Source organism: Microtus pennsylvanicus, chromosome 2 (genome assembly GCF_037038515.1).
Source record: "Microtus pennsylvanicus isolate mMicPen1 chromosome 2, mMicPen1.hap1, whole genome shotgun sequence".
Lineage (NCBI taxonomy): Eukaryota > Metazoa > Chordata > Mammalia > Rodentia > Cricetidae > Microtus > Microtus pennsylvanicus.
Genome location: NC_134580.1, coordinates 149,074,216 through 149,093,906, shown reverse-complemented (window position 1 = coordinate 149,093,906; position 19,691 = coordinate 149,074,216). Strand labels below are relative to the sequence as shown.

General features: G+C 50.2%; 2 protein-coding genes across 6 annotated transcripts in view; both read right to left on the bottom strand.

Annotated features, from left to right (window-relative positions):
• Window positions 1–580: 580 nt before the first annotated feature.
• Gnas (GNAS complex locus) overlaps window positions 581–19,691 on the bottom strand; it is a 62,471-nt gene continuing 43,360 nt past the window's right edge. Inside the window, exons 1-12 of one of the 5 annotated variants that reach the window (XM_075963250.1) lie at window positions 16,931–17,308; window positions 13,201–13,273; window positions 10,568–10,612; window positions 4,640–4,694; window positions 4,432–4,551; window positions 3,926–4,023; window positions 2,180–2,234; window positions 2,008–2,081; window positions 1,748–1,927; window positions 1,539–1,669; window positions 1,255–1,322; window positions 581–1,082 (exon numbers count right to left, since the gene is read on the bottom strand). In XM_075963250.1, the coding sequence (XP_075819365.1) occupies window positions 936–1,082; window positions 1,255–1,322; window positions 1,539–1,669; window positions 1,748–1,927; window positions 2,008–2,081; window positions 2,180–2,234; window positions 3,926–4,023; window positions 4,432–4,551; window positions 4,640–4,694; window positions 10,568–10,612; window positions 13,201–13,273; window positions 16,931–17,069 (1,185 nt within the window). In that variant the 5' untranslated portion in view covers window positions 17,070–17,308 and the 3' untranslated portion in view covers window positions 581–935. Of the gene's footprint in view, window positions 1,083–1,254; window positions 1,323–1,538; window positions 1,670–1,747; window positions 1,928–2,007; window positions 2,082–2,179; window positions 2,235–3,925; window positions 4,024–4,431; window positions 4,552–4,639; window positions 4,698–10,567; window positions 10,613–13,200; window positions 13,274–16,930; window positions 17,309–19,691 lie in introns of those variants that run through there. The other 4 variants (XM_075963254.1, XM_075963252.1, XM_075963253.1 and 1 more) reach the window with 4 other exon arrangements.
• Window positions 17,800–19,554, bottom strand: LOC142844586 (uncharacterized). The gene is made up of 3 exons (XM_075963256.1): window positions 19,380–19,554; window positions 19,177–19,200; window positions 17,800–18,980 (listed from the first exon to the last, which is right to left on the bottom strand). Exon 3 carries the CDS (start codon window positions 18,789–18,791, stop codon window positions 17,946–17,948), a length of 846 nt encoding a protein of 281 aa, XP_075819371.1. The 5' UTR covers window positions 18,792–18,980; window positions 19,177–19,200; window positions 19,380–19,554; the 3' UTR covers window positions 17,800–17,945.

The following is a 19,691-nucleotide window of genomic DNA, read 5'->3' as shown; positions in this document are numbered from 1 at the left end:
TGCTGTATTTGTAATTATATCTTCTTTAGCAATTAATTGTACTTTTCCCATAGTTTTGCTTATTGACTCTTCAGAACTCTTTACTTATTAGTCAATCCAGTTTATTTCACCCAATCTGACACCGAGGATATTTTTATGTGATTTCTCATTTTCTTATAGTCATCCCCTCCAACCTCCTATTTTTAATTTAGATGTGTAATTAATCTGCACCCAGTTCATCTTGGTGTGGGATGAAGGTTTTCAACTGTTACTCAACTCCCATCTCCCCCGCCAACAGGAAACCCTGCCCACAGACACGCCCCTTCCACTCCCCTATTCCCAAGAGTAGGCTGTTAGCCTTAGGCGGGGGAAAGCAATGGTAGCTAGCAATCTGTTTAGGGGAAAGATGAGGGATGGAAGCGTTGGTGCTCCAAAAATTAGGTCCCCCCTGCCCACCCTCCAATATACAGTGGCCACCTGTCACTCCACTCAGAGTCCTGGGACCCATCTCTCACCATGGAGGCCCAGCTGGTGCATAGACCAAGCCCCACCCATGGACATTGGGACCCACTCGGCGCAAATCAGTCAAATGACATAATGCTTTATTTTATTTTTAATTTTTATTTTGATTTTTTAATGCTGCACAACACAATGTTTCATTTTGTACTTATTTCTTTATTTCTGTTTGTTGCTGCTTTTATTTTACTTACTGAAAGTGAGAGGGAACTTTTGTGGCCTATTTATTTCTTTTTCTCCTGTAGGCCGCCTTAAGCTTACTAAATTTGGAACATCTAAGCAAGCTGAAGGGAAAGAGGGGTTTTCAGAATCACTGGGGAGAAAAAGGAAAGGTTGCGTTGTTAATCATGCCCTATGGTGGGTGATCAACTGCTTTTCAATTACGTTTCACTCTTAATTAATTGGTGCTTAAGGCTGAATTAAATTTGGGTGTTCCCTTCTTAGAGCAGCTCGTATTGGCGGAGATGCATGCGCTGGATGATGTCACGGCAGTCGTTGAAGACACGGCGGATGTTCTCAGTGTCCACGGCGCAGGTAAAGTGGGGGTAGCAATAGTGGCGCCCATCTCCACTAGCAGTGCTGATTCTCTGTGGGCGGAAGACAGACTCAGTCAGCGACCCTCTCTAGGAAGCCCTCACACCCCACCCACCGAGGATCAGTCATTGCTGGTAAAATACAATGGAAGAAGTCTGGGATGGTTCGACCGCCAAACCCAGCACTGACTGGAGCAGTGAGGGACTACGGACAAGCCCTGCTTACCAGAAACTCATCGCGAATGAAGTACTTGGCCCGGGTCACGCGTGGGTCCTCTCCAGGTTCGGGAGTCGCTGCAAACACACAACAAAAGCAAACATTATTAATTATTCTAATCAGTTTAGAAGAATCAGCCTGACACCGTTGTAGCCTGTTTCCTACACTCCTGATCTCGGCATAAGAAAATGAAATAAATAAATGTCCCTGTCGCCACCAGTGGGAGGGGGTGGGGACTCATAGCTACACCTTCACCCAAGAACCACCTGACCAAACCAGTAGGGAGCACGTACCATCCTCAGGAGTGGTGTAGCGAGCAAACTCTGGAAAGTAGTCCTCAATCTTCGATTTTCCAGCGAGGACTTTCTCAGCAAGCAGGTCTTGCTTGTTGAGGAAAAGAATCACAGAGATGGTGCGCAGCCATCTGAGGAGAGAAGGCTGGAGTCAGCGCCGGGGTCTGGGCGCAGGAGCCCTGCAGGGCGGGCTGGGAGACCCCACACACCTGTTGTTCCAGATGCTCTTGAAGAGGTTCAGAGCCTCCTGCAGGCGGTTGGTCTGGTTGTCCTCCCGAATGACCATGTTGTAGCTGCTGCTGGCCACCACGAAGATGATGGCAGTCACGTCATTGAAGCACTGGATCCACTTGCGGCGTTCATCGCGCTGGCCACCCACGTCGAACATGCTGGAAGAGGAAGGATGCTGGGTTATCCTGGGCCCACCACTCTACAGGACAGAGTTAGGACTCGACAACCATCCACTTACTGGAAGTTGACTTTGTCCACCTGGAACTTGGTCTCAAAGATTCCAGAGGTCAGGACGCGGCAGCGAAGCAGGTCCTAAAACAAAGAGCTGGGTCAGTGATCCTCACCCTAATGGCCCAAGATGGGGAATCAGCAACATGGAGCCATAGCCTTGAGGCCAGAGACACACATACCTGGTCGCTTGGCACATAGTCGGCCTGCTTGATCACGTCAATCTTGTCCAGGAAGCTTAAAAGAAAGGGGGGCATGGTGGTCAGCACGTGTGTGCAAACGGTGGGCACAGAAACAACAGACAGGTTTCCAAGGGGGTGGCGGCCTGGCCCTTCACTTTGAACCTGCCTGACCTCACCTACTGTGCATTAGTCTCGTTGGTTAAAAGCTGGGCCATCTTGCCTTCACCAATTCAAAAACACAAAACTCCTTCCTATCTATTGGGTCTGCGAAATAGAACATTTCAGATGGCAAACTTTTAGTTTAAGTAAAACAAACAAATAAAAATCCCAATCTTGTGGGGGAAGCTCAACTCTAAACACAATTAGGGAAATTAACTTTTGCCTTGTGCAAGACTGGGATAATATAATGTGCAAAAGCAATGTAAATGTTGGCTTGGAGGGGTTTCTGGGGCGGGCAGGGTCTGGGAATGGTTTAAAGTAATCAGAAGAGAGAAATCTCAAAGGAGCAGGTCTACTATTTAAAGAACTCCCCTAAGTTTTTTTTGTTGTTGTTGTTGTTTTTTTGTTTTTGTTTTTTGTTTTTTTTTCCCTTCTTCCCCTTCCTTTTTACCAGTTCTGAGTTAGTCTGGCTTAGAGGATACACTAACTGGCCCAATCAATCTTACATTACAGCACAGGCCCAGAAATAGCTCCCCAGCCACCCTGGCCTCCAGCATGTTGCCATGGCAACAGAACCACAATTCTATAAATAGATCCTTAGCACCAAATCTTGTGAGAAGACATCTGGAGTGGGGCCAGCCAAACTGCAGCTCAACAAACACAAACCTGGCAGCTTAAGAAACGGGTCCAGGCCCAGAGCCTGCCCCCTCCAACAGAAAGGTAGTTAAACAAGACACGGGCGGGCCACTGTGTGCTGTGTGCCTGGGAGGCAGCTTACACAACTTTTTCTTGAAGTTTCCTAAAAACTTTTCAGAGTTGGTGCACGAGGCAGTCTTCAGGAGTGTACTGCAGTGCTTTCAACAACAACAACAAAGTGGAGGGGCCCCAAAGAAGCTGGCCCCCACAATTTGCCATGGGGTGGCTAAGACTCCTCATCTTGTATCTGTACTTAACTCCTGAATTGGATCCAGAATACAAATCACAAACAATTCCAGGATTTCCATTTGTTTTGTGTTTCTATAATTAGTGCTTCCAGCTTTTAGTACAAACTTTTGAGAAAAATCAGGAACTTTGTTGAAGGAGGGGGGCTGGGGCCCGTGGGGATTGCTTTTCAGTTCCTTGAAAGAACATGTAACTTTGTGTCTTAAACCATGACTGCCTATATATGTAGCAACACTGAAAGTAACAAAGGAAGTCCCTGTGGAAGAGCTGGCCTAGGAAAGGGTCACTGTATTCCCCCCTCACCAGCCCCAAGTAGGGGTGCTTTGTGCCTTATAAGGCATGGGCAAATAAAAATATCTTGTGTGTTTTTATGATGGGACCACTACGTGCTTGCTGTATTGAGTACGCCCCTAAATGCTTAGGTCATTTCCACGAGTTCCCACTTTACTACAGTAATTACTGCCTTGCTCTAGCAGGTAGTAACTGTTTATGTAAAACAATATCAGTATGCTATAAAGCACAATTAAGAGCTTTATAAAACAAATGAATCCGACTAGAACTTTCTGAGTGCCTGTGGGTTAGCAGCTTCTATGCGTGTTTCCGTCTGTCGTGCGTGTGCACACGCGTGTGCCACTGGCTACTTACTACTGGGCACAGTCAATCAGCTGGTACTCGTTGGAGCGCTCGTAGCAGGCACGCACTCCCTCGTCCTCCCACAGAGCCTTGGCATGCTCATAGAATTCCTGAAAGAGAACCCAGGAGAGAATGTTGGTTAGAAGATGTGCACACACCTGCCCCTGAGGCCACAGTTCACTATGTGAGTTCAAGCGTGAGCCCCGCTTGAAGCAATGTGTGGAAAGGGCCTGCGGTCCTGCTAAACCCTAGAAATCAGTGGAATTAGCACCATTTCATCTTTGGGGAGCACCCAGAGTCATGGGTAGATGCTTCTGTCACTTATGTTGGGGTGGGGACAAACAAACATCTTTATTTTGGTATTAAGCATAGGCTTTGAATGAACGTATGCATTCATGTGGCAAGTATGTGTCTGGTCAGTCTTGCCTACATGCAAGCTTGTCCCTTGTGTTCCCATTGGGCCTTGCTCCTGCTCAGGTGAGCGGGGGAAGGGAAGCCAGGGTTGAGGTGGAGCTTACAGGTGGGAAGTCAAAGTTGGGCACGTTCATCACGCTCAGAATGTAGTCGACGCGGAATTGATTCTCAGGGTTGGCCAGCTCCACAGGGGGTACCAGGTTGCTCATGGCGGCCACAATGGTCTGAAAATGATTTAGCAAACATGGTCAGGGGGCAGCACTATGGGAAGAGGGGGTGCTAAAAGATATGAGCAAGAGGGAGTGCACATACTTCAATGGCCTCCTTCAGGTTGTTTTTGATGTCCTGCACTTTGGTGGCCTTCTCACTACAGTGGAATTGAAAAGAAAAAAGAAAATCATATTGCATCCTGATCGTCAGGATGTCACCTTCATCGAGACATGTCAACTAAAAAGCATAGTATTCTGTTCTCCAAGGAGTTGTGGGTTCAGATCTGTAGAAATTAGAGGCACCCAAATAAAACTAAATTATTTCCCCAAATATGTCCTAAGGACACACCCAACAGGGCCAGATTAGTGATGTGGCATCGAGATCTCCATCAACTGTACCAGAAATTGCACCTGGTCCACCTGCTATTCTAACCACACCTAAAAGCTTTCTGGGCAGCTCCTTCTTGACTTATACATATTGGGGGTGGTGTGGAGGTAGGGTTAGGGCACGTTGAACTTGGGATTCAGAATGTTGTGAAACCCAGGGGTGACAAGTGTTTATTATAGATGTTAGGGCTGCCCATTCCCATATATTTACTTGTAGATTTATTATTTATCTAAATAGCTGTGAACTTGTCAGAGGGAGACAGTATTCTATAGGGAGATGATACTTGGGGCACCATGCCTCAAGGCACTTTTCTTTAATGGTGTTAATATACACTGGCCCCCAGTTGTGATTAGGAGACCTTTCTGGTCCCCACATTATTGGTAGGTATGGAGTTCATGTATACTGGGGGAGGAGCTGGCCAAATGGTCCGTGGCTTCTTATTTTAACCAGTCCACGGGATAGCCGATGTGGCCTTTCTGGGGTGATCTGTATGCAGTCAGAGTCACTGACCCCACAGGTAAAGGTCACAACCTCTAGCTATGGGGGTGGATGCTGTCCCCCAGTTGGAATGTTAGCTTGCAGAGGTTACAGAATGCCGTGTGTCTTTTAGGAGACAGCCTTTATACCAGGCACAGACATAGGGAATCGTGATCTTGTCTTTAGGGGACCAGCAAAGTCCCCCTTGGTTGGAGCAGATCTCATCTTGTCTAGCTTGAGCCTTGTCTTCTGCATGTGTAGTGGGGGATTAGAGGATCAGCAAGACTTGCAGAGTGTGAGGCCTGATGGCGCAGAACAGGACATGGAGAGGAACAGGCTATCTTTCTGATGGGGAAACTGAGTCAGGGCTGGAGTTGGTCGTGACAAAGTTAAGACAGAGCTGCTTTTGCTGACCTCTGTGATAAAAGGCACAAGATGGATATAGTTAAACCATCCTCCCCTTCCCGTGAAATAGGGTAGAAGATTAATTCACAGATATACAAGATGGGGGACCAGCAGCAACTATAGCCAGGGGGAAGGTGGTGGCAGGTGGGCCTCAAGTGGAGATCTAGGGTTCATGTACATGCCTGCCAGGAGGGCGGGGCTATGGGGGTCATGTGCATGCCCACCAATGGGGTGGGGGATCTGGGGGTCTCATATATGCCCACCAACAAGGTGAGGATCTGGGGTTGTGTGCATGCCTGCCAATGGGGTGGGGATCTGGGGGTCTTGTATATGCCTACTAATGGGGTGGGGTTCTGGGGGTCTCATATATGCCCACCAACGGGGTGGGGATCTGGAGGTCTCGAATATGCCTACCAACAGGGCTGGGCTCTAAGGGGTCTTGTATATGCCTACTAATGGGGTGGGGATCTGGAGGTCTCGTACATGTTATGCCTACCAACAGGGCAGGGATCTAGGGGTCTCATATATGCCTACCAACGGGGTGGGGATCTGGGGGTCTTGTATAGGCCCTCCAATGGGGCGGGGCTTTAAGGGGTCATGTATGTCTACCAATTGGGTGGGGATCTGGGGGTCTCATATATGCCCACCAACAGGGTGAGAGTCTAGGGGTCTTGTGCATGCCTGCCTGCCAATGGGCTGGGGATATGGAGGTCTTGTACATGCCCACCAATAGGTGGGAAACCTGGGGGTCTTGTATATGCCTACCAACAGGGTGGGGATCTAGGGGTCATATGCACACCCACCAGTGGGGTGGGGAACAGGGGATCTTGTACATGCCTGCCAATGAGGGGGGGATCTAGGGGTCTTATACATGCCCGCCAATGGGGTTGGGATCTGGGGGTCTTATACATGCCCGCCAATGGGGTTGGGATCTGGGGGTCTTATACATGCCCGCCAATGGGGTTGGGATCTGGGGGTCTTATACATGCCCGCCAATGGGGTTGGGATCTGGGGGTCTTATACATGCCCGCCAATGGGGTTGGGATCTGGGGGTCTTATACATGCCCGCCAATGGGGTTGGGATCTAGGGGTCTTATACATGCCCGCCAATGGGGTTGGGATCTAGGGGTCTTATACATGCCCGCCAATGGGGTTGGGATCTGGGGGTCTTATACATGCCCGCCAATGGGGTTGGGATCTGGGGTTGTGAGCATGCCTGCCATCTGGGTGGGAATCTGGGGGTCTTGTATATGTCTACCAACAGGGTGGGGATATGGAGTCCTGTGCACACCCATCAACAGGATGGGGACCTGGGGGTCTTGTACATGTCACCAAAGGAGTGGGGATCTGGGGTCGTGTGCACATCCGCCATCTGGGTGGGAATTTGGGGGTCTTATATATGCCTACCAACAAAGCGGGGATCTAGGGGTCTTGTACATGCCTGCCAATGGGGTGGGAATCTGGGGGTCTTATAAATGCCTACCAACAAGGCAGGGATCTAGGGGTCTTGTACATGCCAGCCAACAGGGCAGGGATCTGGGGTCGTGTGCACACCTGCCATCCGAGTGGGAATCTGGGGGTCTTGTATATGTCTACCAACAGGGCGGGGATCTGGGGTCATGTGCACACCCGCCATCTGGAGTGGGAATCTGGGGGTCTTGTATATGTCTACCAACAGGGTGGGGATCTGGGGTCATGTGCACACCCGCCATCTGAGTGGGAATCTGGGGGTCTTGTATATGTCTACCAACAGGGCGGGGATCTGGGGTCATGTGCACACCCACCATCCGGAGTGGGAATCTGGGGTCATGTGCACACCCGCCATCCGGAGTGGGAATCTGGGGGTCTTGTATATGTCTACCAACAGGGCGAGGATCTAGGGGTCTTGCACATGCCTGTCAATGGGGTGGGGACCTGGGGGTCTTGTACATGCCTGCCAATGGGGTGGAGACCTGGGGATCATGTGCAGACCCACCAATAGGCCCACACCCAAAGAACCCATTCTTTCACGAAGAGTTGTAACAGCCGATATTTAAACAGGGCTCTTCTTCCACCCAGGTTTGTGTATTTGGGGAGTGGGCTCTGTGCTCTGAATGATCTCACTACATACTTTTATTGGGGTCCATCTTTTAGGTGGCTCCTAGACACTAATCTTCCCTGGTAGGTAAGGGTTTGCAAGGTTTAGGGCTTGGGGATACTCATCAGCAGGAGGGAGGGGCTGAGTGCTAAGGTCCCATGTCATGACAGGGGAGAATCAGACCACCCCTCCCTCCCCAGGAGGAGGGCAAGCTGCCTCTCTTTACATCTGTAATAAAGCAAACCCACCACTTGGGGAAACAGGAAAAGGAGGCAAGAGGAAAGGCCCTTTGGCTCCTGCAGATTGGAGGAGCTGTCCTAGGGGTGGGGGGGTGGGTGGCATGTAGGCTTGGGGGGAGGGGGCGAGATGCGGGAGTTAGACACACCCTGAAAGCTGCCTGGGGGCCCTCAGACTCTTTAAAGGCATGGGGTCCCCACCCCTCAGAGGGACTGGTTCTCTTAGGGAGGCGACGCAGTTCCCGCCCTAGTGTTAAACTTGGAGACTGGCTATGTGGACATCTAAAAGCATGTGTCTGGTGGCCCTAGTACTCTGATTTAGAGTTCACAGTGAGCCTCCCCTATCCTGCCTTGGGACAAATCTACTCCAGGATTTTTTTTTTAAAAGGGTTCCCAGCCATTGGTACTGAGAGCCCCAATTCTTGGGTTTTAAGGCTCCACAACAGAAAAATGAGGTTATATGAGTATTAACTACTCCAATCAACCTACAGGTAGAAGGAAGCATTTCCCCAGGGAAGATTCCTCATTCAGTTTGATATTTTGTTCTAAGTAGTAGTATGATAATTGGAAAGCTTCCAGTCTTAAAATACAGATATTCTGAGAACGTGTTCAGTATTCATCTACGTATGTGAATAGGTGTGGGAGTGTACCCAGTATAAAACAGCTAAAATAGAAAATCTACAATCTAATTCGGGCGTGTAGTACTAAAACAAAACCTCTCCATTGAAGAGATTACTATGTAGATGGAGCCGTCATATCAGGGGCTGGCAGGTTTGCCCTCCTTTGTAAAGCCGCCTAATGAACTTAACGCTGATTGTGAAATTTAGAGAAAACCCCTTAGATGTCTCTAAACTACGTGTGCCAGTTCCAGGGTTCTATCTGAGTAGTGTTGGGGCTGGAGGTCTCTATAGGATGCTCCCCCACCCGCCCCCTTGTTCCACCCCCTAGGATGCTGTCCCCCTCATCCCACCCCCCAGAAAAGTGTAAGGCAGATTAGTGGGGTTAGCATTTTTAGTAGGTCCTGCCCCCTCTCCCTTCTGTTAAGTGGTAGGGGAAAGCTATGTGGAACCCATCCTCCATTTCTCTACCCTATCTTTATGCTTGTGGGGAAAGACAGACAAGAGAGTAGACAGAAGACAGACGCAAGATACAGGGATTGCTGAGACATGCAGAGAATTTTATTTATCAGGCTTGTTAATACTGATTTTTACTTGTAGAGTAGAGAGTCATAGGAGGAAAGACGTGCAGGTAAGTATTAGTAAGGTTGAGAGGTTTAGCACAACACAATACGTAGTAGGCTCTCTCAGTAGGGGCTTGCCACATTCCTCAGATGCCAACCTTTGGTACAGCCGATAATCAATCTATCGATGCCTTTTCTGATTGCTCTTCTACTATACTGTAGCCAATCAAGGATGTCATTTCCTCCTTCCTTTGTCACTTATGTCTAAAGGTTAGGAAATAGGTAGGGACCCCTCCCCCTCCCCCCAGACAACAGAATAGTATTCTTATTAGTTTCCTAAGACCGGGCAATTGAAGCATGCAAGTTGGGATAGTTGGGAGAGGACATAGCGAAGAAGATGGAGGACTGTAGCCATCATCTAGTAGGGGTAATATATTCTAAAAGAAACAGATGAACAAACATGTGTCAGTCACTTTGTCCCCGACCCCCATATCCTTTGACCCTCCCATGCCCGGTCTCAGAAGCCATTTCTTTTCGATGTCCTAGACTAGAAGCTTCTCTATGAATTGATATGAGAAATAGCTGCTCCGTCCTGCATGCTGAGTGAGCGAATGGAGCTGGATGGATGCCTGGCATGCGTGTGCGTGTGTCTGCAGGCATGAGATGCTTGTGGGGAGGAGAAAGCAAAATAATAAACAATGGGAATGAGTGGGGTGCCGTCACAAATGCTCTTGTTCACTGATTGATGTAAAGTGCCTTGCGTTAAAATTTAAATTTTTTTTAAAATAAATTTTGAGGCCAGAGGCGTCAAGGTCAATGGCCTGCCACAAAGTGCCACGACATTAGGCATATATTTTCCCCAAGATAAAATACTAGGAGGCAACGAATAGTTTTAATTGAGGAAATATTAATTTTTTTCCCCAAAGAGTATTAAAATTTTAAGGTTAGGCTGACCACTGTGTGGACAGAATTTAATGATTTAAGTGGAGGGGAAATAAAGACCATAAGGAAAATATCTATTCTTAAAATCTTAAATTTTCCTCAGAGGCTGAGATGGCCAACTTTCTCCCAGCTGCATCCTTTGGGCCAAAACATTTTCTGTTGAGCACTTTACTGGATTACACGACATTTGCAAATGCACACCAAAATGGCTGATGGCCCTGAGATGATCTCTATTCTGCTCCCGAGTCTGGTCCTCAGTTTCCCCACTATGATCTTCATGTTTGTTTTGTCTGTTAGAAGAGTTTTCTGTTTTTGAATGTGCCTACCCATCGCTGTTGCTCCTTGCAGCCTGCGGGTCCTCTTCGCCGCCCCTTTCAAAGAGAGATCGAAAGCTCACCTATCTGCAAGGCACTGCAATAGCACACAAACCCCACAAAGCCTCTTGCATCCCTACATAACCAGGTGAGAGCGACCTGACAGTCCTGGGCACTCCTCCCGGTGAAGCCTTAGGTGGCTTGCCTGACTAACTGGGAATGTCCACTGAGACTGTAGGCCGCAGGGGGAAGTGTTCCACACTTTCCTGGCTGAATTAGTGGGGCCCTCAAGAGACTCAGGCTGGAGACAGGAGGGACAGGTAATTATTTTCTTCTGCTTTCACTAAATGCACAGGCACCAAGGAGCCGTGGCAGTGACTTGCCATAGACGGCTTGAGACTATGGGATTTCAGAAGGCTCCTGGCCCTTACTGTCAGATCTCCTCATGTCCTTCCTGGCCCACCACAGCACAAATGGGACATTCCTCATTTCCTGGTGTAAACTGAATCACCTTTCTGTCGTGGTGGGGGCTACGTGTGGGGCATAAACACGTAATCAATTGGCTCAACCAGGGTTCATCTTTCCTGGCATTAAAACTTCAGGAAGTTAGCTCTGAGTTAGGAAAGTCTATATTTGACCTCTGTATTTCTCAAGGTCAAATTAATATTATGTTATACTCTTTAAAAATGTAATGGCGGCTAGGCCAAGAACAGGGTATAGAGACTTCTGGTCAATACCATAGTGACAGAACCTTCGAGGCGTAGCTGGACCAGGTCAAAATAGGGAATCCTGCCCCCCATGGAAGCTCCGAATATCACTTTCATGGGCTAAATTTATCATCTTGGAGATCCACAAAGAAGGCAAACTGGGAATGCCTCTTCCTCTTTTCAGAGAGAAAATAGAAAGGAGAAGTTCTGGTTTAGAACCGTCAGCTGCAGCAATATTTAGGGAGAATTGGCTTTTAAAAAAATAAGACTTTAGGGAAATTTGTAAACTAATAAAACTTAAAGGATGACATCGCTTCCATCTGACTCAACCTAACAGTGGCTGCTGTTTCCTTAAAATGCTAGCCACGTCCCGCAAGGTATTTTTGATTAAATATTTTGAGGTGCATGGCCAGATTATTTTTCCTTAACTAGCCTCATAATAAAAAATCCCTCACATCTGGGGTGGGATGTTTTCGTATTCTGCTTGCTAACTGACAGGTGCCAATCTCCTTGGTTAGGCTTTGAGAAGGCAGAATTAGGAATTAAGAATCCTAGAATCGATTTCTCGTAGGTGACAGTGATTTACTCAATAGGTTAGATTATGGGTGCACAGTAGTAACTGAGTCAATTCTGAAATTAGTGAGCGAGGCCCCTCCCCACTGCCTATTAACTAATCTTTGAATTTGGGGTTATAATTTAAAGAGCATCTGAATTCAAACCCTTCACATGGGTGATGTCATCTTTTTCTAACCTGATTAGTCAATCTAACAAATTCTAGAAGCTTTCATAAAGAGCAGCCTGTGGCATCCTGAATCCCCAGTGCTTAAGGCTTGGTAGGGGGCAGAAGTAGGTGCCCCTCTCCAGGTGGTTAAGTTAAAATACAACCAAAGGCCAGATTTTTCAACTAAATCAGGGTGAAGAAAGGGGGTGGGAATATTAACCAACTAGGTTAACTAACCAGTAATTACAAACTAGTGCTTCTCACCTAGAGAATAACCAGTGAAAACAGCCCAAGGGAGCAAGTTTATCCTGTCTCATCACTGAGAACAATGGGGGCTAAGCAGAAAAGGCAAATTCCCTACTGCATCGAGTGATTCCTCAGTTTGCATTCTTCATGGGAGGCAGGACCCCATATTTGCCTCCTCTCTCTCTCTCTCTCTCTCTCTCTCTCTCTCTCTCTCTCTCTAAGAAAAATCTCCATTCTCACGGCAGTACTGTATCGCCATATTGTCTTAAACCAGGAAGGTCATTTCAAAGGCAAAATGCCCCTGGACTAGCCAGAAGAAGCTAGTTTCCTGTCTTTTCATCATTTGTACTCTTTTTCCCCCCATGTTTAGGTTAGAGTATTGCTTTTGTTAATTAGAGAAACATTAATTCTGCAGGGGCTAAGGATGCACAAGCTTGAAGCTTGCCGGCCTCGTGGCTGTGGATTCTAACTTTTAAGTGAACACGTAGCTGAACCGAGGTTTTCCTGATGGTACAAAAGCCCACACCAGTTTACTCCAGTAAAACCCGCAGGGTGGTGGGTGGGGACCTCCTGTGCTGGCCAGCTCTGGCTGGACAAGGGGTGGCCAAGGCCCTGTCGGCCATGTTGGAGCCGCACTGCAGCAGACCGAGGCTGCAGCAGAGGACCTGGCCTCAGAGACGCTGTCACCCGGCCAAGTGCTGTTCACTGTCCTCTGCAACCAGGCACCATTTTCCAGCGCGAGGGGCCGCTTGGGGTGGACACGGGTGCTTTTACTGTTATTCCTATTGTTGCACCAAAGGTTGAGATGGGAGTGCACCCATCAGCTCTTTCCTGGGCTGTCTACTATGCAAATTAGAAAAAAATAATTAGTGGCAATTAGCAGCTGTGCTTTCTGGACGTTAGTACACACTCTCCTACAGGCCAGGCACGGGCCACTCCTTCTGCGCACCCTGCTTGGATTTGACACTTACTCTCCATTAAAACCATTAACATGCAGGATCCTCATCTGCTTCACAATCGTGCTCTTGCCAGACTCTCCAGCACCTGAGAAGGAAAGTGAGGGGGTTAAGACAGATGCTTGCCACACTTCGCGTGGATGATGGCCTTGAGAAGCAGCAAAGCAGCACACAACAGACACAAAGTGACACAATTGCAAATTTCCTGGACGTGACGACGCCGTGAAAAACAAAGACATGTCCAACTTAGGGTCTACCTGAAGTATCTCACCATAGAGTAACAAGCAAGAATTAAGGGCTCTGCTGTTTTTAAGATAGATTTTTTTTTTAATTTTAATTATTTTGTGAGTTTTGCTGTTGGTTTGTTTTCTCTTTGGGTTTTTAAAAATCATGAAGTTATGAGGGGATGACGTAATTGTCATTGGAGGGGCGAAAATTTTAAGTAAAAAATGTGAACTTAATATTGAAATGTGGTCAAAGGTATACAGAAATGCAGCAGCCACCTAATTTCCTGTTTGTTAGATGTGTTATGGTTAAAATACCCAGGACTGGCAGGCAATGCCTAGACACTGCAGACCCCCAACGTCACATCACGTCCCGCTGCAGCACCTCCTCCCAACACCAAAGCAGCTGCTCTCTAGCATGCTTGCAGTCCGCCCTAACACCAATGCTACATTTTATTCACTTATCCACTCCCTTTCCCTGCAAAAGGAATCTTTCTAAAGATACTTTTCTTCTGGATACAACTACCATGTTGCAGAGGGAAATGGAAGGCCATCAATTATCTGTCAGCAGCAGGGGGTAAAAAGCAAAAAAACAAACAAACAAACAAAAAAGGAGCAAAAAACAAAGAAAAAACCCAACACAGTTTAATATCAAACATGGTACTTGAGACCTTCTTAGCATCAGGCAACATGCAACATTAACAGTAAAGAATTAAAGAAAAATGACTTTCATTGTATGCACAAATATTCCTGGAAACTCCTAAACTGGAAGATTCTAGGCTTTTCCCAACTAAAGAAGCACAAGTCTCTATTTTAAATCACCTTTTGTTTCTTTCTAAACAGTAACATTTTATAGACCTCCTCCCCCTGCCACCCTACCCCACCCCACCCCATCAAGTCAGAGAATAACTAGTGAACGGTTTCCCCCTCCTCCCACATAAATCTGAATGCTTTTAAAAATCTTTTTAATTATATTGTTTTTGTCTTGGTACCCAGATAGTGAAGTATTCCCCCCCCTTCTACCTTTCAAACCCAAGGCTGTAATCAATATCTGTAAAAGTTAAAATTGGTTTCCACAAAAGCATTGATTTCAAAGCAAACACCACCCTAAATGTGCAAAAGTCTCATAAATTAAATATAAAAGGCACTATTAGGCACCCTAAATGTGCAAAAGTCTCATAAATTAAATATAAAAGGCACTATTATGAGGGTCCCATGAAGGAAACACAGAGTACTAATCAGGATCCTCAGATTCTCATCTTAGAAATGTTAAAAATTGTGACACCTGTGCTTTTTTTTTTTTTAATAGACAGAACTAGATCTGTGCCTCAGTTTCCAGATTTGTTGAGAATAGAAAACTGGGCTGGAAATAACTGTCAGGGGGTTTTGTAGTTCTGTAATTGACTTAATTTACATCGCAAAAGTTAAAATGGGCTAATGAAAGGGGGTTGGGAGATTAGGTTTCCTTTGTGGGAAATTATTTCATTTTAAGAAATGCAAAAACGTTGCCAATGGCCAGGGCAACAGATTTCTATGGCAAAGGTCACTAATTAATTGTGGTCTAATGAGCCAGTAGACTAGGAGACCTGAGCAGCAGCAGGGTGGGCTAAGAACAATGGTCTCAAATAAGTGGGCTCACTTGAAATCACTGTGAAGACAGAAAAACAAAGGGATTAGAAATTTAATGTGTCATTAACATCATCCTGGAGTTAAATCAACATTCACATAAGCAAAAATGCACCATACAGAAGATTCTAGACTTTTTCAGGTGTGTACTTTAAAATCAAAGTGTGGCATATTAATATTTATGGCATAATTATGCCTTTAGAAGTTTTAGATCCCACCTTTATCTCCTCTAATTACTAAAATTGCAAATGCATCAACACCAAAGGCACTGGTTTTCACTTTACTAATAATTTTCTGCTTTCCTGAATCTGCCCCAGAGAGAACAAAGACGTGACCCCATCCAAAAAGATCAAACCGAACGCCAGCACAAAGAAAAACAGCCTCCTATCATTTTATTTTCGATAATTAAACTACTTTGTTGAAATGTGACCGTGCTCCCAGCAAATTCACAAATTTATTCAGATAGCCAAAATACCAAGAAGTGGAAAGTTTCCATTCTAATCAATGTTGTGTAATGTTTTCGTGGCCGTTTCAACAACTTTGCCTGTGTGCCTTTGTAGCCCCCCCCCCCCAGCACCTTAAAAGGGAGAGACAATCTTCTTAGTTTGGGGACCCCTCCTTTTTCTTTGCCCCCCCTTTTTTTGCCAAGGAGAAAAAGCCGCAGTGAAAAAAAGAGAAGAAAAACCAAACAACCAAATGTCACTTGACAAACAACTAATTAATGTCTTTTCATCAGCTTCCACCCAGCAAAGTCTTCCCAGAGCGCTTATTCTGCCCCCCCACCTTGAAAAGGACAAAAAATTTAAAAACGCCATTTCGAAACCACGAAGCCATTTACAGACAAATGTCATTTTCTAGTTTTATCTTATTTATGAGTCTTTCAAAAATACGCTTTTATTTTTCACTTTTGTGTTTTCACTCTCAAGGAGGCCGACTAACAGGAAAACGTGTGTGTTGTTACACGGGTGGGGGCACTGCTGGGGGGGCAGCTGCTACCATTTAATGCTCTTCTTTGCTTTTCAAAAAGCCTGTAAGTCTAGAAGAGGGGAAAAAGGTCACACTGTAAAATGACGTGTCATTTGGCTTCACTGGGCACTGTGCGTACTAATTTTTTTTTAATTTTTATTTTTTGGTCTTATTTTTGTTTGATTCTCCTTCTCTTCCTTCCACGGCCTGGCCTGGCCCAGGACACGTCTGCTCCGCGCACAGTCGGTCCAGCCCGAATCGCCCCGAGTCGCGCCCAGAGTCCGCCACGCTCCCTCCTCCCTCGCCCCCCCCACTTAGGCGCCACGACTCGCCTGCGCCCCCTCCCCCCTCTGCACCACCTTTACCGCCCCGTCCTTTCCGAGGGGCTGATGTCACTCGCCCCACCACCCTGGCGGCCACTTCCCTCGCCAGAGCCTCCCCGGCCAAGGTCCCTGAGTCCCCCCCCCCCTGTTGCCCTTGCCTCTCTTTGGGCCCCTTCCCAACAAATCGTACTCCCCAGTGAGGCGGGTCCCCGTCCCTGGGCCCGCCAGCCCGTTTCCTGTCCCTAGCCCTACTCTGTCGCAGTCAGAGGGGCCCCGTGGGCCTCCCTTCCCCCTCTCGACACGCACCCCGGCCCCTGGCACCGTGTAGGCCTCGCGCAGACACGGAGCCAGGGGTGGGGGTGCGGGCAACTAAGAGATTGAGACTGAGCGAGGGGGACCCACGCCCTGTTTGCAGCCCCCGCCCGGCCGAATTTCGCCCTAGGGTCCCCCTGACGGCCTCGCCCCCCGCACACGCAAGGCCCAACGGGCCAAAGGGCCCGGGACAGCGCCAGAGCGCTCGGGCGGGGGGCGGGCTTGGCGCGCGAGGCCTTGCGGGTGCCCTGCGGGGCTCCCAGGCCGGGCCGGTGCCCCCCGCCCCGCCCTTACCCAGCAGCAGCAGGCGGTGCGTGGCCCGGTAGACCTGCTTGTCCTTCTGCAGCTGCTTCTCGATCTTTTTGTTGGCCTCGCGCTGCGCCTTCTCCTCGTTGCGCTGGTCCTCGGTCTTACTGTTGCCGAGGCAGCCCATGGCGGCGGCGGGGCGCGGCCGGGCTGCGGGGCGGCGGGGACGGGGCGGGCGGCCTCAGGCGGGCCGGGAAAGCGGGGAACAAGGGGAGGGTGGCGGCTCGGACTAAGGCAAGCGCGCAGCTCTCCGCCCCTCGCTCCGGGGCCGAGGCGGAGCAGAGCAGGAGCCGCGGGAGCTGCTGCTGCCGCCGCCGCCGCCGCCGCTCTTATTGCCTCGGCCCGGGCCCGACGCCCCGAACCAAAAGCGCCACGGCGGGCGGGGGGAGCGGGGGGAGGCGGAGGCGACGGCGGCGAGGGGGGTGGAAAGAGGAGGAGGAGGAGGAGGGCCGCGGCTGGGAGGGCGGGCGCGGGCGCAGGGAGGCGGTGCCCGGAGGCCGGGCAGGGGGTCCCTGCACCCAAGTCCAGCCCGGGCCGGGATGCACAGAGGGGTCGTCTCCTCGCCCCACCCGCGGCTTGGGGCCGGGGCCTGGCCGCGCGGGGGGAGAGGGGGCGGCCCCGCAGTGGTGACGACCCCTCGCACGATGCCAGCGCTCCACCCCCGGGCCGGGCGGCCCCGGATCCCCCTCCTCCTGCTGCAGGGCGGGCGGGCGCCGCCAAGGGGCCAGGGTGGGCGGAAAGGGAGGGAGCGCGGGCCCGGACTTAGGAAAATTTCGAAAAGGAGAGAGAGACACTGAGAGAGCCAGAGAGCAGGGAGTGTGCACAAAAGCAAGGCAAGCACAAAGCCAAGGACAGAGCAACCAAAAAGGAAAATGTGTCCACACACAAGCACTAATAAAGATCCACACTACACGGCAATGGTGGTGAAGGTGGAAGGTGGTGGTGGTGTGGTGGTGGTGGTGGTCGATGTGGATGATGATGATGGGGGGGTGGGGGGGTCTGACTAGATGAGCCGCTCGTCGCGCCCCCGGCGCCCCGTGCCCCTGGCCCGGGAGCGCCCACGGCCTCTGCCTCTGCGCTTGGTGCGGCCACTCAGGAAGGAGAAGAAGGCGCAGCCCAGGAACACTCGGAAGCAGCAGGTCGCCCCGAACACGAAGCCACAGCCACGGCCCTGCTCCGTGCGCCTCTGCAGGAGGAAGTTGAGCACCCACGAGGGGCTGCGGATGGAGAACACCAGGAACACCACGAGGGGCATGTGCGCGCTGAGTGCGCCAGCCTTGGCAGGGCCGGGGCGCCACACGACGCCTCCAACACGAGGTGGCGCATAGTAGGCATCATCTTCATCGGAGTCAGTGTCCCACTGGGCCCAGGCCCTACTCGTGCCCCCGGCGGCGGCGGCGCCCTCGCCGAGCCCGGCCCCGGCGGCGGCGCCCTGCGCGGCGCCCTCGTCTTCGCCTGCGGCGGTTGCGGCGGTGGCGGCGGCGGTGACCTCGGGACCTCGGGCCTCCGATCGGGATTCTGGCACATTCTTCTTCTTCTTCATCATCATCTTCTCGAACTTCTTCCTCTCTTTCTCTCTCTTCTTCTCCTCTTTTTTCCTCTGCTCCAGCAACTTCTTCTCTAGCTTCTTGCGCTCTTTGTCGCTTAGCAACTTTTCGGGCGGCACATCGTGCCCGGCGTTCACGGGGATTTTGACGGACTTGGGGGGCTTCTCGGGGTCCCCGTTCTTCTGCTCTGCCAGCGCCGCAGCCGCCACGGCAGCTTCGGCAGCCACTTCGGCGGCAGCCGCGGCTGTCTTCCTCTCGCTCTCCGCCGCTCGGGCTTTGAGCTTCTTGGCCATCTTCAGCATGGTGACCCGGCCTCCTCGGGGAGCTTGGCTCGCGCCTGGCCCGGGCGGTCTGCTTGCCCCCGGCCTCGGGCTTTCCGGCTCCTGTGCGCCCCGTGTCGGGGGGCTCCGCCGTGGTCTCCGCTGTACTGTCTTGGGGCCACCGAGAGTGGCCTTCCCCAGGGCTTCGTAGGGGGCTGCTGAGCTGGCTGCCTAAGAGTTAGCGTCAAAAAGGATGAGCAAACGAAAAAGGGGGCGAGAACAAACCACAAAGCACCCAACAATAGCGACAAACCAAAAAAGCACCAAGAAATGCCCAACAACTGAAAAGGGAAAAATAAAATAAAGAAAAAAACCACACGAGAAAAAGAAAAGTGCAAAGGTGAAAATGACAAGAGTTTGCTATTACCCTTAGGCGCTCCTTGGGTTAGCTCTTGGGGACGTCAATGGAGAAGAGAAGAGAGAGAAGAGAGAATTGGAGGATGCCCGGGAAGCGCGAGGCAGGGCAGCGGCGCCAGGCACCCCTGCCCTGTCCCGGCTCTTGCCCGGTGGCTCTTGCCCGCGCCGGGTACCTCGAACTTGGGTAGAAAGCCCCCGCGCTCCCCGACTTACATGTGAGTGAGGGGCACTCACACGCAAGGCAGTGCCTGCCCGCCGCCGCCGCCCCACGCCGGGACAAGGGTTCGCTCCAGCTGGTGCTGCAGCCCCAAGCCCGAGAGCAGGGAGCCAGCGAGCGCCTCTGGTGCCAGCCACCTGACGCAGCCCGCTCCGCGGTGCCGACGCGACTGACTGTCCGCGCCGTGGAGCGGGTTTTTCTAACCAGCCTGATGACGCCCCAGCCACTTCAGAGGACGGACCCAAAGCAATGGCCCCTATAAAGCGAAGGGGAAGCACAAAAAAATCGGCCCACTGAGGACGCGCCCA